This window comes from Python bivittatus, unplaced genomic scaffold, assembly GCF_059951505.1.
Source record: "Python bivittatus isolate LINGU-HERP-01145 unplaced genomic scaffold, Pbiv_v1 ctg000310_np1212, whole genome shotgun sequence".
Lineage (NCBI taxonomy): Eukaryota > Metazoa > Chordata > Lepidosauria > Squamata > Pythonidae > Python > Python bivittatus.
Window position 1 is genome coordinate 5,554,668 of NW_028277054.1, and position 15,790 is coordinate 5,570,457.

The 15,790-nt window shown below is 43.6% G+C and overlaps 1 protein-coding gene across 1 annotated transcript; it reads right to left on the minus strand.

The window, feature by feature from the left end:
* Positions 1–1,943: 1,943 nt before the first annotated feature.
* Positions 1,944–14,246, minus strand: PLAUR (plasminogen activator, urokinase receptor). Its single transcript, XM_007435231.3, has 7 exons — positions 14,143–14,246; positions 10,846–10,956; positions 9,772–9,930; positions 8,059–8,220; positions 5,870–6,007; positions 3,788–3,934; positions 1,944–3,030 (listed from the first exon to the last, which is right to left on the minus strand). Exons 1-7 carry the CDS (start codon positions 14,189–14,191, stop codon positions 2,768–2,770), a joined length of 1,029 nt encoding a protein of 342 aa, XP_007435293.1. The 5' UTR covers positions 14,192–14,246; the 3' UTR covers positions 1,944–2,767.
* Positions 14,247–15,790: the final 1,544 nt, after the last annotated feature.

The window sequence follows — 15,790 nt, forward strand, 5'->3', positions numbered from 1 at the left end:
AAGGTCATGAGTAAACATGAATCTTAAAGGGAAAACAACTACAGAAAGTAGCTGAAAAATTGTATATGTTCCTGCACTCACCTGCACATCGGTTCTTGAGAATTTCTTTCTCTTTTAGTAAATACATACACTAGTGGGTTTGCAGAGCATGTGTAACTTGGTTACTGAATTAATTGGATTAATTGGATGTATAACATTCATCAAATTGCAAACGAAATGAAATGCTTTTGCACAAGTTAAGCTGGGGGGGAAAAAAAAACCTCTGACCAGGATTAGTATTGGACTCAGCTTAACATGTGGTGGAAAGTTGCAGGTTGATTAATTGATTACATGCCATCAAATTATTGCTGATTCCTAGCGACCACATAGATTTTCTCCACCATCTCTGTCCCACCCTGGTCTTTCAGGTCTCCCAACAGCGCATTCATTGCCACTGTAACTGAATCCATCCACCTTGCTGCTGGTCGTGGTCTTCTTCTCTTTCCTTCCACCTTTCCCAGCATTAGAACCTTTTCCAGAGAGGTGGGCCTTTGCATAATGTGTCTGAAGCAGGATAATTTGAACCTGTTCATTTGTGCTTCGAGTGAGAACTCTGGGTTGATTTGTTCAAAGTTTCTTTTCTTGGCTGTCCACGGTATTCTCAGGAGTCTTCTCCAACACCAAAGTTAAAAAATGTGAATACTCCTCCTATCCTGCTTCTTCAAAGTCCAGCTTTTGCTTCCGTAGAGTGTCACAGGGAATATCATGGCTTGTGCAATTCTGTACTTTGTTGGCATCATAGCATTTGAGTATCTTTTCCAGGGCCTTTGTGGCTGCTCTACCAAGTGCTAATCTGTGGCACATTTCATGACAGGCAGGGGCTAGGTTTTGGAATAATTCATTAAAGGTTGCTGTGCAAGCTGAGAGCACTGTCACCCTGCCACCACTTCTCAGTTTAACCTACAGTGTTCACTGGAAGTCTCCCATCCAACCATTTACCCATTCTGACCTTACTTAGCTTTCACATCCAAACACCTGCTGAGAATTCAGCTGTACACCTTCTAAAGCTTTAAATCAATCTCAGTCTTAATGCTTCTGTGATGTATCACTCCGCTCAGTCAAGTATTTCAGCGATCACTAACTTCTGAACTTATCTTCTTTTGTCCATTTTGCAAAAATTATTTTTAAAAAATGACTGGAAGTTGCTGCAAAAAAATTCAGCATGTTCTCTAAAAGGAGTTTTAACAGTTGTCCCATTCTAACAGTTTGTGCTGTGGTAATATCATGTGGTGGTTAAATGACATATTGGGTGAAAGAATACTCAAAATCTTTTCCCATGGTTGTTCTGATATAGTACCAAATCATTTGCAGCATAGAAATAACTATGGTAGAACAAGTCTGATTCTTAAGCCCAAAGATCAAAACTGCAGTCTTTCTAAAACTTTGGTACCTTTCAGAGGTACCAACTTCAAATTCCAGAATTCCATGTTGGCTGGGGAATTCTGGGAGTTGAAGTTTTCACAGCTGGAGGATACCCAAGTTGGATAAGCCTATGTAAGTGTTTTTCTTATTCCATCCCATTTTTAGAGATAACATTTACGCACGCACACACGCACAAGTAGTGTTATAAGATTGGTCAAAATGACATCTCAGGATCCCTTAATTTTCAGTGAGGTTTATAAAACTGGAGTGTGCTAATCTGGTGGAAGTAGGAAAACTGTCAGAGATCAGAATGATAGTCCTAACAAGGCCCTCTAGTGCTTCAGACATTACATGTCAATGACCCACAGCAGTGGAGTAGAGATTCTTGGAAAAAACAAATGGATTTTCTTCACTCACTCCCATGGACATCTAAATATCTTTCCTACCTTCCATCCAGAAAGGGCAGTTGTTTGTAGGGTTAATTGCATCAAAATATAGTTAAGGCCACAAGAATACATTTTGAATGTTATAAAAATACTTTATTAACTTAAATAGATATATAAAATAATAAAGTAACAGGGAGAAACCATTCCGTACTGTTAAGAAACTTCTGAAAGAGGAAATTAGCTGCTTCTTGCATAAATTCCCCATGTCAACAACTATTCAAACTTTGTAGGCAAGGCAGGGGTGGCTCTTCAGTGCCCCATCCAAATTTTAAAAGGCCACAGGGCTAAACCTTCATTGGTTGAAACAGCTAAAAAGAGTCCTTCATAGTATCAAAAAGGTATAAATAACAGGAATGGGAAATTTCTTGGTGTTCTATTTAGCAGGCTATTTAAAAAAAAAAGGATTTTCACCACAGGATGGGTGTCCAGCACCTTTGTTATAATTCAGCAGCCTTTACTTACATTCCTCCTGTTCAGCAGAAATCCAAGATGTCACAAAGCGTGACCCTTCTTAGCCACTAATCTTCTTTCACAAAACATAAGTTAATTCCCACCAAGCTATCCATATTGATCTGGAAGCCTGTCATCTTATTTAGTCAACAAAACTTACTCTCAAGTAAGGATGGATAGTTTGGATAATGACCATTTAAAAAAAAATGGTGGGGGAAGGTTTAGAGGCTCATGCCTGCTTGAAACCTGTGCTCTCTGGTCCCCGAGACTGGTCCCTTCACCCCTGGTTTTGTAGGGATGGGTGACTCTTTAATAGTGTGAGTCGTGCATTCGGCATAATCAGGGCCTCTCCAGCAGTAATCACATATTTATTCACAGCTCCATTAATTATTGGGGAGAGTAGAAAAGGACACAGTTCTAAGTCCTAGTTGGTCCAGGTCTGGATTAAGCCTCTATTTTCCTCTTGGAGATCAGGAGCTTTCTGAAGAGAGGAGAAAAACCACAAAAAGCAGGAGACCCGTTGAAATAACAGTTTGTGGAGCCAAGATGAAGCGGCTGGCTCGGCTCCTTGGAGATGGTCTTAGCTGTCCATCAATGATCAAGCTGTTGCACAGATCACCAACACAGCAGTGGGTTTCTACGCTACCCAGGTTCTTATAGACGGAGGTATAGGGACTGTTGCACCAAGATGGGGAAGCACAACCTTTGAGGACTGAATTCTTTCCAGAGATGCCTGAATGAGAGAGAAAGCAAAGGTAGAAACTGAGACATCCTTTCCCACTTGGACCTTCCCACTGAGGGGTACAGTGGTAGAACATAACTTCGGAAGCAGAAGTTATCTGAATGGTACGTACAGTCCATTTTCCCTTAAGCTCTCAGAGAGAGAGATATAGATGTTACATTATGTCATGCCCCAAGTTCTGCTTTCCAGTTATACTGATCACCAGGAGGCAGATACTACATAACCAGTTTCATCCAATTTGGGACTTCTCAGATGTAGGTACCCAGATGTTATTCTAGGGGTTTTAAACTCCTGAACTGAACTTATGAACCTTTACTCTTCAGGTGACTATATACAGCATGTTCAATGCTTGTGGGAATGGATATATGGAAGCTATCAGAACGGTATATGACTGTCAAACCCCATACATGGGGGTTTGATATAATGTAACAGCCACATCTCTCTGCTCTGAGAGCTGAAGGGAAGGTGGACTGTATATACCATTCTGATAAATTGACAGATTCAGAAGTTCTCTTCATCCTCTTGGAGATGGCCCACAAGGGTCTGGATCCCTCTGGAGGATGGAGCTTCCACCCAACTCTGAAGCCAGTGTGGAACTCTTAGTGCACTAAGCCCATTTAATGTGGGCTCCTACTTTCTCTGAATATATTTCTAAAGCTGTTCTACCTTTCTCCTTGCTCTCACCCTGCAGATCAACACTTAGCTGTGATAGAAAGGAAGCAAGAGGAATTTGTCAGAAGTCACTCACCATGGATTCCTGAGGCTTCCAGGCAGCTTGTCATAGGGCCTCGGCATTGCATCTTTGCAATGTTATCTGTGGCACAACCGTGGGTTGTGTTTCCTTCGCAGCTGTGGCACGTGACCCCATTCAAGGGCAAGGGATCCTTCTTGTAATCTGCAAATAGAAGTAAACTCTGTGAATTGGCTCCCCCATTGCATTAAGCAAAGGGTTGTTTACCCATGATAATGGAATAAGCCATAACAGGCTGGCTGAAGACAAGACAGTAAGCTATAAACCATAGTCATAAAACATCACAGAGGGGTTCATACCGCACACAAACCCAAAACTACAAATCCCATCATAGAATACAGTAATATGTCAGGGCAGTTTGATGGAGATGAATTAGCAGGTTACCCACACGACTAAGCAACTGGTTCTTATTTATTTATTATTTAGAACATTTATATAACTGCCCATCTTACAGAATAACTCTGGGCAGCTACGACCAACCCCCCTCCCCCCAATAATAAAATCTCTATAAACAAAGAACGGAATTAAAATAATCCTAACACAGAAACCAAGGTACAATCTAACAACTCACAGCACAAAAGGCACATTATTTTGGGCTTATCAAGCATCCTCGCCTCACATCTGGGAGAAGAGCTGAGTCTTCACAGACTCCTAGAAGGCCAAGTGGGGTCTGCTCTTTCTGTCCCAGAATCCACTATTAACATGGTTTGCTTTCTTGATAGCACTGACACTTCAGGATAAAAACATGTTGTAGCCAGGAGGGGCAATGTGTGGCTGGGCGTTCACCCAAACTCCCAGTTTGTTTCAGCCTTCCTTGTCAAGCGCTGAGCAGTCGCTTACAGCAAGAAAGCGAGAGTTTCATAGAGTCAGGTTTATTGAAAGGAAAAAGGATTCGGATACAGAGTCTTGGAAACTGAATATGTGCACGTAAACCCTCATTTATGAGTGAATACATTAAAGCAGGGCCTTCTTGACCTCCTTTCTAACTGTATCTTGAATCCAGGAGGTAGTGGCTACCCATTTAGAAGATTAAAAAAAGGAATGTCCATCAGCTGCTGTTTTGCAATATTTTGCAAACATCCCTTCTTATTTCCCCCTGCCCCCGGTCAGAGAGTTCCATTCTTCCTTTTTGGCTCCAGAATCCCCCCTCCCACTCCGCTTCACTTTTAGATGGATCTCAGTTGGGATCCAGAATATTCTAGCTTTTCCAACTCTAAGGAGATGGTTAGCAAAACTATCAGTATGCAAAATGTAGTGTTTAATATTTAACTTCTGGAAGTCCTGATGAATTTTAGCGCATCAGACTGGTGCAAATGATTGTATTTGTAGCAGTCCTGGTGAAACTTTTATCTTCAGGTATGTGGCCTCTTTGGCCCTCTAGGTCTTGCTGGATGACATCCCCCACAATCCCTTGCCATTAGCTGGGATGCTTGGGAGTTGTAGTTGGACCACCTCTGGAGACCCCCTGACTCTCCACCCTTGGAGGACACTCATAGTAATTCTGGTTTTTCTGAGCATAGCTTCCAATAATGTGCTCAGTGTCTGTATGCCCCGAAAGATCTAGCGAGAAAGGAGGAGCTGGTGTGACCAGGGAAATTCAAAATACAAAATGTTTTTAAAAGCATGCATGAAAAGGCATGGATGTCTACAGGATTGTGTGTGTATGTGTCTGACATCAGGCACGTGAAGATGTCATCATGCAAATGATGCCATTATGTGTGACCTCATCATAGCTTTCATGCCAAGAAGGGGCTAAGCCCAGCCCAAAGCAGATGAATGAGAACTGAGGATGCCCAAAGGTCATCAAACGAATTGATCTGGTGAAGATGTGCCATTCTCTCTTTCTGCAGACCTCTTTGATGACTCTAAAATGATGCTATGATACCAATAGAAGAGAATCTCTGTAGCTCAGGGTTGAACTGTGGAGTCCTTGGTGCTCTCTGAGCTTGGTGGTTTGCTTGCAGACGTTTCATTACCCGACTAGCATGATGATGTTACCTAGTTGGGTCATGAAACATCTGCAAGCAAACCACCAAGCTCAGAGAGCACCAAGGACTCCACAATGCTATGATAACTTACCTTGCATATCATTGTTACACCAGCTGGAGTTACAACACTTGATCATGTGGAAACTCTTGTGATTGTGGAAGCCCAGAGTCTCCTGGCAGTGGGAAAGCTGGCCACAGCCCTTGATACGTTCTTGATCCCTGGGAGATTCTACCAATGGGGAGGAAAAAAAATATGGTTGTAAATGTGTTTATGGCCTCCAGGGGGCACCAATTTCCACAAGTTGAGATTTTGTCTAGACCAGCGGTTCTCAAAGTACAGTCTGGGGTCCCCGGGGGTCCTGGAGACCCTTTTGCGGGTCCTCAAAATCAAATAAATAAATTTTTTAACATTTCTCAGGTTTAATTTCTAATACAGTACATATTGATAGATTTAACCCATATCCACCAAAGCGCTTTGGGGTCCTCCGTCATTTTTAAGAATGCAAAGGGGTCCTGAGGTCAAAAGGTTCGAGGACCTGCCGTTCTAGAGCATCACATTTGAAATGTAAAATTGGCACGCCTTTTATGGCAAAAAATGACCGTATTGTTCTGTATAGTAAAGCTGGGAGTGATGTTTTACCTTCTTACTAGAACCCATCGACCACAAACAAGACAGTACAGTTTTGAGAACGGGGGAGTAAAATGCTAATTTTTAGTCTCTGCGTATAGATGGCAAAAAATGACTCTATTATTTGGCACAAAAGGGCTGGCTGTGAGCTGTTTTGTTTCCTTACTAGAAATAGTCAACCACAAACAAGCACCTCACAGTTCTGAGAATGGGGGAGTAAAATGCTAATTATATATATTTATTTGCGGGGGGTGGGGGGAATGCTGCCCCGTTTGCCATCTTTTAAATTATTGCAAGTTGGAAACTTTCTAAAGGTTACTACAAATCGAAGTTTCGCGGACATCCCCAAATACATTTTGCCTGGACTATGTTTATCCAATTCCCTTAACTTGGTTAATTACCACTGTTGCACTTACAAACATGCAAAGCCTGGTTAGTTTTAATCTTGGTTAGTTTTTGTAGCTTACTGGGTGATGCAAATCCTGTTTAAGTATATTTTGAAGGAGCGTAGTCCATGTTTAGACAATAACCCTATTATTGTCTAATAATAATCAGACAACCTGGTTGGGTAAATGATGAGTTGGATAATGCCCGGCTGCTATGACTCTTATTTTTATTTTTTATATTGTGTATTTGATTTACTTTATTGCCATCTGCCTAGAGTCACCGACAGGTGAGAGGGGCGGCTATAGAAATTGAATGAATAAATAAACGTTAGAGTCATTGCACAAAAAACATTTTGATCCATAAAAAAAAAAGTATATATATATTTCTCGGATCTAAATCCATACTTCTAACGTTGATCTCAACTCTCCTGCCATATGTGCTGCAATGAATTGATTGACAAAGCTCGGTCTGTAATAAATGATATATTAGATTTGTTTAAAATTGCCCCTCACAGATCACTGTTTTGGACCTAGAGATCTCACTAACTTTATAGACATGTTTAATATGCAAATATAGGATGTTTGAATCACCTAGTTATTGCTCTGTGTGCCTTATCATTTTCTTATTTGCTGTCTCTTATTATAGTAGTCATTCAGTGTTTCTCAACCTTGGCAACTTTAAGATGCATGGACTTCAACCTTGGTAACTTTAAGAAGCGTGGACTTCAACTCCCAGAACTCCCCAGCCAGCCATGCTGGCTGGGGAATTCTGGGAGTTGAAGTCCACACATCTTAAAGTTGCCAAGGTTGAGAAACGTGGGTAGTCTTTAAAGGCTTCTAGGGGGGAGTGGGGGATCAAAAAAGTTAAAATGGGGGCTGGGACAGCATGACTGAACTCCCCCTCTTTTACATGTGTCATGATGCACATTAAAAAGGCCACAATCCCATAGTCACAGCCACCATCTTGACTTTTTGGATCCTCCTGCCCTCCCCAATGCCCCTGAGTATCCGCAGAAAGAGTTTGCTGGTATTGCATCCAGGTTCAACTCCTTTACTGCTTGCCCTGCTGGGCTACTGACTCTGATGTTCAGTTCAGAAGGGGGCAGTGAAAAGTTTGAGATGAAGCTTAAATAAATGATTCCCTGCCTGGAACGAGGACCGGGCTGGGCTTGGAGCTTCCGTTTTACCCTGGATGACTTTGGGCTTTGTTTTTATGGGGGGGGGGGATAAGAAATTGTGAATCAGAGGAAGAAGCCGAAGACCCACCTTCTGGATCAGTCAAGGAAGTGATGTCCACACACCTTTCCTTGGGCCAGAAGCAGCGCATCTGTGTGAGACTGGAGTTGTTACAAGTCTTATCAGCAGCTGTACAGGAATAGCAACTCAGGATGTTGTCATTGCGGCCTCGGGCACGGATCATATCTCCCACTGAAGAAGAGAAAAGCAGCAAGCCACAGAAACAGTGAATGACCCTTTGCATGTTCTTGCATACATCAATCTATATTATTATGTCAGAGTCTCTGGGCATCACAACACCTACTAAACCCCAAGAAGCGTTTTTGGGACCTTTGGTAATACCGTATATACTTGCGTATAAGCCGAGAAGTTTTGGCTCCAAAACACACTCCAAAAATCGGCTTTGGTTTATCCGCAGACCAGAGCCCAGGTTTTTTTAAAAAATCACAGTCTATAAAGGATGACATAAAAGTTTGACATTTGCCACCTTTTGCTGCACACATTTCCAGTAGGTAGGTAAGTGCCATGTCTGGAAATGGCCAATGGTTAGCATATGATGCAGCTTACAAGCTAAACGTTATGAGTAGAGCAGAGGAGAAGAACAATTCTGTGGCTGCCAGAGAACTGGAAGTAAATGAAAGACCAGTTTGTGAATGGAAGAAAAGGAATGCTAGTTTGGAAGATATGCCAAAATGGAAGAAGGCATGCTGGAAAGGAAAAGTGGGTTGGCTTATCCACGGGTGGCACATTTTTCCTGGTATTTTAGTTGCCATTTCATGAGTTGGACTATCTGTGGATGGGCTTATCTGCTAGCATATACAGTAATAACCAACATGGTCAAGAGCTCCCAAGATCTTGCATAAGAACACCCACACCTTGCAAACTTTCACCAAATCGAGGTCATCTTGTGTGAGATTACAGGAGAACTCCACGATCTCACGTTAAAATCTCATGAAACGTTGGGGGGTTGTGGCGCAGCGTGTGATGGTGCTCTGTGCGATGCACCTGAATACAAATGAAAATCCTAATACACGTGTATTATGGAGGCAGGCGCTGCTTCGGGGAAAGACCCCCCACCTTCACTCATTCTCACATAAGAGAATGCCTCAGCTAAAGCTGTAATCAGGCGAAGGTGTTGGAAGCAGCATCTTAGAATCCCACTACTTCTGCTTCTTGAAGAGAATGTCTCTAAACCAGTGTTGTCCAAACTTGGCCACTTTAAGATGAGTGGACTTCAACTCCCAGAATTCCCCAGCCAGCATGGGAGTTGAAGTCCACTCATCTTAAAGTGGACACGTTTGGACAACACTGCTCTAAACTGACTGCTCCAGTCCTGCAAAATCATTTTAGCATGCCGCGTGTAATGGTATGTGGGAATGACCTTGGGGGCAGGAGGAACAGCCGCAGACTAGACAACAGCCAGATAAGAGGCAGCAGAGCCTGCAGAAGGAAAGGGGTGTGGCAAAAGTCTCAGAAGGGATCTAGTTTCTTGGACTGTAAAGGCAAAGGGGAGAGATTCACTTTCAGACTTGCAAGATTCTGCTAATATAACCTTACAATAAAGACAGAGCTAGTACTCCTGGGTGTGCTTCTTGTCTGAACTACCTCGAAGGGCTGACAGTGTGTGGGTTCAGCTACCGTAGTTTGCAAAGCCTGGTGTAATGCTCTAGTACAAGCAAAGCCTGGTTTCAAGGGATGAATGAACCCCTATAGGTATCAGCTCCTGTATGCTCCGATATGTACCACGAGGTGCTTCCTTGGGTACACCACCGTTGCACAGCTCAGTCTCACAATACTCCTCGGCCAAAAACACAACCCGATCACCCGAAAGGTGTGAGATGGAGTTATTGGGCTTCCCGCTCACGTCACAGCCCTTGAGGAAGTAGGTGGAGATCTTAGGTCCTGCAAGAGAACGGAGGGAGAGGAAGGCAGATACACAACTGTAATCATGGCAGGTTCATACCTACAACTTGGTTCTCTGTTTTTAATACAGATTCTTCATATCCTTCCCTTGCCAAAAGGAAAAGGATGAGCTTCTTGAACGTTGCTATAAGAACGGCCCTGGGGTAGCTGCTGCTGGTGAAGAAATGTGTTGGTGACATCACAAGCACGACCCAATCAGGGCTCTTGCCTGGCAACAAGCCAGAGATCTGCAAAATGGGGAGTTGCTGCTTCGTCATCCTATTTCGTGACATGCCCGCGCATGATTTCTGGGGCTGCCAAGAGACTGCCAAATGACCGCTCCTGTCTTTCAAGGAGCGCATCTCTGCTCAGCCCTCAGGGCACTTGTTCTAGTTGGCTATAGGTTTCAGCAATCCAGGTAAGCTGTATATTGGGTTGAATCCTGCTCACATTGGGCCATAAGCACTGACGTAGGGCAATTCCACCCTGCAGCCTCAGCCGCTTCTCTCCCATCCGGTTCCCAGCTGTTTCTTAAGCAGCTTCTGGACTTCCAGTCCGGATTGCAGTGGACTGGTGAGGGGGTCAGGCTGGTGCTCAGTGTGGACTAGGGCCACTGCAACCCTGATTGGTTGTTCTCGCACTTCTGGCCCTTCTCACCCCTGCAGGGAAGGTGAACCTCACTGGCAGGCTCCTGTGTGGACCAGTCTCCCGATGCCTGGTAGGGACTCTGCCTTCCCCACTAGTCCCCATGGCCTTCCTTTGCTTTCCCAGACATTTGGGCCAACCAGACAGGGTAGATCTGGCCTTAGACTGTTAGATCACTGGTCTGTCCGGCCCAGGACCAGCCCTAGGTCATTCACTCTTTCTCTCCCACCCTCTTTTTCCTATCATGCCGCCTTCCCCCAAAAAACTTACGAACTACTATGGTCATGACGGTGGACCTGCACTTCTCCTGATGCTCTTCACATACTTCTGTTTCCTGGCAGTCACTGTGGTCATGACAAGAATAACACTGAAGGCCAACGACTATTAGAAGAAATGGAAAGGGAAATCATTAGCAAAGTAGGCTTGTAAAAGAAGTATGGCCTCTCTAAGGGATGCTGGGAACAGGTTTTTCAGCCCTCTCTGCAGGGACTATGTTCTCACCTCTATGTAAACCATGGCTTGTTTAACTATGGTCTATTCAATGAATCATAATTGGCTCAACACAACTACGCCATGAATTCTGTGTGGTATATTGAGAACCACACTGCAAAAGTGGGTAGGTCCAAGATGAATTTAGGTGGAGGTAGGAATGAATGAAATGAGTGCTTTAAGATTTTGCAAAGCTTAAGGCACCTTTTTTCTCCTTATATGGGCATTTCTGGAGAGGGAGGTAGGCAAACAGTGAAATATGCCTCATGATGTCATGATACAAACTCAGCTCCTTTCGTACCTCAATTGTGATGTCACGTGCAAGTATTTAAGGAGTGGAACTTGCATTATGATGTCATGATGCAAGTTTCATCATCTTTCATCAGTTTACTGCTGATACCCCTGGACTTTTAATGCCCACGGTGTAAAACGTGTAAAGGCCCTACTACTCTGGGGGCCTCTAGAGCTGCAAGAGGAACTGGTGGCTGGGACCCATTTTTTACACCTCTGCAAGAGGCCATAATCTAGGATTTGCTAACTGTAGTCCCTGTGTTTTGGATTTTCTGAAAAGACTCAGGCAGGGTGGAAATCCATACAGTAAACGCTTTCCACTTTTGGAAAGACTCCAGATCAGAGTTGATCAAAGGGGCTCTCATTTGGCAGGAGACCCATCTAGAAACATTCTCAGCATAAATGATTAATGGAAGAATTAGAGAGAAGCTAGGAATCTGACATATTTTTCCTATCTGGTAAAAGTAAAACTTCTCTTGTATTGAATCAGTGATGCACATAAAAAACAGGCAGAACCTCAGTCGGACCACTGCGGCCACCAACTTTACTTTGCATGTAGACACTTACATTAGTTTACTAATGTAATGTAATGTAGACACCCTAGTCTACTAATGACTAATGTAATGTAGGATGGACTGGTCTACTGTAGGACTAATGTAGTTTACTAGTTTACTAATGTAACGTGGACTTTTAATGTAGACACTCTGCAGACACCTCCGGCCAGAGGCTTATTTTTCCCACTCCCATGACTGTTGGTACATCCTCCTTTGGACTAAATTGTAGAAGAGTAGATCATCTTGCTTAGTCATCTAACCTTCCAACCTATCCTAGATGCACTATTCCATCTTGGGTCTTGTACACATGATGGGGATAAGTGTAGATCACTTTCAGCCAGGGGCTCTTTAGATTCCTGGGTCCTGGATCCTCCACATAGGGCCTTTCCTTAATTCTATGGAAGTGCTTTTCACACAATTCTTTCACAAAACTCTACTGGCTTAAAATGTGTTATCCCCATTGCCAATCCCTAGCCTGCTTCTGTTCTCAGTCAATGTCAATCAACTGGCTTCTCTCAGGGGACCAGGTGACAAAGCCTATCAGCACTGGATGGGGTTGGAAGAAGAGGACAATGCAACTTTCACATGGGTACAACTAAGGATGACGAACCTAACTGGGGTTGGGGAGGAAATGAAGTCAACATGATGAGGACATGGCAGAAAAAAAAGAGGTTGCCAGCAGGGCAGTTGTCTCCCATGGTTAGGTACAAGTGGGAAAAGGCCCTTCATGGGTGCTCCATCCATGCTTCCTTCTTTGAAATGATCGGATGGATCTATACTTCTCAAAGTAACAAAACTAATCAGTTAAACGAGACCCTCAAATGCTGTTTGGGGATTTGCCATTCTTATTTACTTAAGCACTGACTTCAGTGATTCAAAAACAATGAGGAAAGACCATGATGCCGATCTAAGATAAAAGAAGGTCAAGTGGAATCCAATGAATGTTCCCTTTCTGAGATTCCACATCTTGAAACAACTTGGTTTTGTCTTGTTATCTTCATAGTCCAAATGCCTAGAGCAGTGTTTCTCAACCTTAAGAACTTTAAGAGGTGTGGACTTCAACTCCCAGAATTCCCCAGCCAGCCATGCTGGCTGGGGAATTCTGGGAGTTGAAGTCCACACCTCTTAAAGTTCCTAAGGTTGAGAAACACTGGGCTAAAAGGCAGGTTCCTGTATCTATGCTACTTTCTTGATAGCTTGCATGTCTGAATGGGTTTTTGCCTCCTATACAATAATTTCCCTATAGTCTGAATCCATACATTCAGCTTTCAGTAACTGGGGACGGGAAGCTTTAGAAACACATCAACCTCTCAGAGTGGAGGTGAGAAAAATGGTTTAGAAAAAACCTTTAGAGGTTTTAGGTTAAATGGTGAGAAAAAACCTTTAGAGAGAGAGAGCTAAGCAACACACAATCATGTGAGAATCGAGAAGAATTCTGGGAGGAGGCATTTATTCTACTGAAATTAATCCAGGAAGCTCTCCTGTAGATGAAAATCACTAATTTGAAGAAGTTTCAAAGCCACCCATAAAAATGTAAGGGGAAAGGGAGGAAGTGAACAATCAACTATTTTTAGCTGCTAATTTTTACCTTTTGTATTGCCCTTTTTTTTCCCCCTAAAGAAGCAAACTGATCTGTGTTTGATTGCCCTTGGTTTGTTTATTTTTTAAAAAATTAACTAAACCAGGCATTTCATAACAGCCTAAGATTACAGGATTAGAGTCTTGCTTGTTAATTTTTCTTAAGTCGATTACTTGCCTCTGGCCGAGACATCTGATCTCCTTCTCAGTTTAGGAATGAGACCCTTTCTTGCCTGGTCGTAACTCCGGATCTCATATCTGGGCTGCCATAATCTGAACAGCCACTAGGGGACAGCCACGAGATACACAAGGGCCAACTCTGCGCGGCCATCTGCATTTCTGCAGCCCAGCTCCTAATTGTAACCATTAGGCACTACTTCCCATTGAGAATAAAGAGGTGGGGGTGGGAAAAACTACAAGACATCCGATCTCCTTCTCAGGTTAGTAACAAGACCATTTCTTGCCTGCCCTGAAACCAGCCAGATCGATTTTTTTCCTCCCAATCATAAAAGAAACTTTAAAAGCTCCAGAGCAAAACTAATTCCAGCAATCCGGAGAGCGGTTTTCGTTTACAGCTGTCACACAAAAGACAATATATAGAACCATTCGCCTCCCACCACCCCCGCTCTCGCTTTTTAAAATGATTTTGTTTTACCGTCTGCCACCACCAAGGAGAACAACACGCTCGTCCAGAAGCACTCCATGAGTTCAGGACGCAGAGCTGGACCGGGGAGGCGTATGAATGGGCTGGCGATCCGCAAAGCCGGCCGTCCTTCAGCAATTCTTCCAGGCCGGGGGAAAAAAAAGTCTGCGGCTCCGTCCCTCTGGGGCTCTGCTCATGTTTTAAATCCACCCGCCCCCCAGCTCGCCCGGCCCCACCCCAGAAATCAATTGCGGAAAAAATTCCCTCTTTTAGAGAAGTTTCAGAGACTGACGCAGCAGCCGGCGGAATGAGCGATACAGGAAGAGGGGGGAAGTGATGAAAATTCGCTTTGTGGCCACATCAGCCCTCGGTGCAGACGCACAAGTCTTGTTCCTCACGAAATGGCCTTGCCTTAAAGTCCTTCCAATGGCGAAAACCGCACGCGGCAGCCGCGGAAGCAGCCCCAGCGTTCTTCGGGGCATGTGCAAAGCGCCGGGTCTCCCTCCTTACCTGCGCTGGAGCATCTCACCTGCCCCGCACGCGTTTTGCTTTAGGGCTGCGTGTGGTATCCTTTTCTATTTTGTTTCGTATTGATTTATTTTTTAAAATTTTTGATTACAAAAAAAAAAGGAAAAAATACATAAAAGTGCTTTAACAAAAAAGGGAAAAGGCAAAAAAGAGAAAAAAATGTTAATATATCATTCTAGCAATAAAGTTACAATTCTATATATGCTTATCTAATACAAATATTATTCAAGTACATATCTATTTCTAATAGATTTATATGACTATCGTGGTTTTTTTTCTTTTCTATTTCCTATTTTGCGATTTCATTTTTTCTGTTTTCCATTTTAGCTTTCCTCTTTAGCTTTTTTATTCTCTACTTCACTTTTCCGTTTTCCATTTTTCTGCAGTAAATGGTCTATTTCGCTTTTCGCTTTTGTTTCGTGATGTGGCAACCCCACCCAGAGTCCCGTGGTTGGAGGTCTCAATAAATAAAGGTTCTGATCACATAACGGCATCCCTCCTGCCCCGCATCGTTTGTGAAAAAAGGTGAACCGCCCCGTATTCCAAACCAGGCGTTGCAAAGGGACTCTCTGACTCACCCTCTTGAAGTGCCCCGCGGCCAGGAATTTATACTGACGGCAGATGTTTGCAAGAAAGAAAAAAATCTCCAACTGGAACAATTCTCTCTAGTTTGGCAAGGTGACCCGTCTTTGCAGATCAAAGTCCAGAGACCTGTGTGTACTTTCAGTATTCTTCTCATGCTAAATGAGTGTCATCTGGACCTTATGGTGGGATGTGCTCCTCCGTATATCCTCGCTCCCGGAGCCCTACAGAGGTATTTTTCAACCTGAGGCCAGGGTCAATCCTCCCCACCTCCCCTTACCATGCCCAAATGCTGTCCAAAGGACAGCCCTCTCCCCCCGGTGGCTCCTCTAATTATGGCTCTACCATAAATTAGCCACATGGGCTGGTTAGTTGAACACGCTCCGCAAAACAGCAGTTGATCAGTTCAGCGTATCATGAGAACACAGTCCTCGACAAGAACATAAGTGTGATCTCCGACAATCGCTCTTCCATAATTTCCTCGAACTTGACAGCAAGATTTAGGGCCACAGAGAACCCTGCCCAGATCCACCACTGATGCTTCGTTTAA

Bases quoted from the DNA above. Each gene is read 5' to 3' on its own strand.
- PLAUR (XM_007435231.3), bottom strand. From the start codon at position 14,191: ATGGAGTGCTTCTGGACGAGCGTGTTGTTCTCCTTGGTGGTGGCAGAC. The intron at 3,935-5,869 runs GTAAGTTATCAT...TTCTATTTGCAG, and splicing joins GTGTAACAATGATATGCAAG to ATTACAAGAAGGATCCCTTG. The intron at 3,031-3,787 runs GTGAGTGACTTC...TCTCTCATTCAG, and splicing joins GGAAGCCTCAGGAATCCATG to GCATCTCTGGAAAGAATTCA.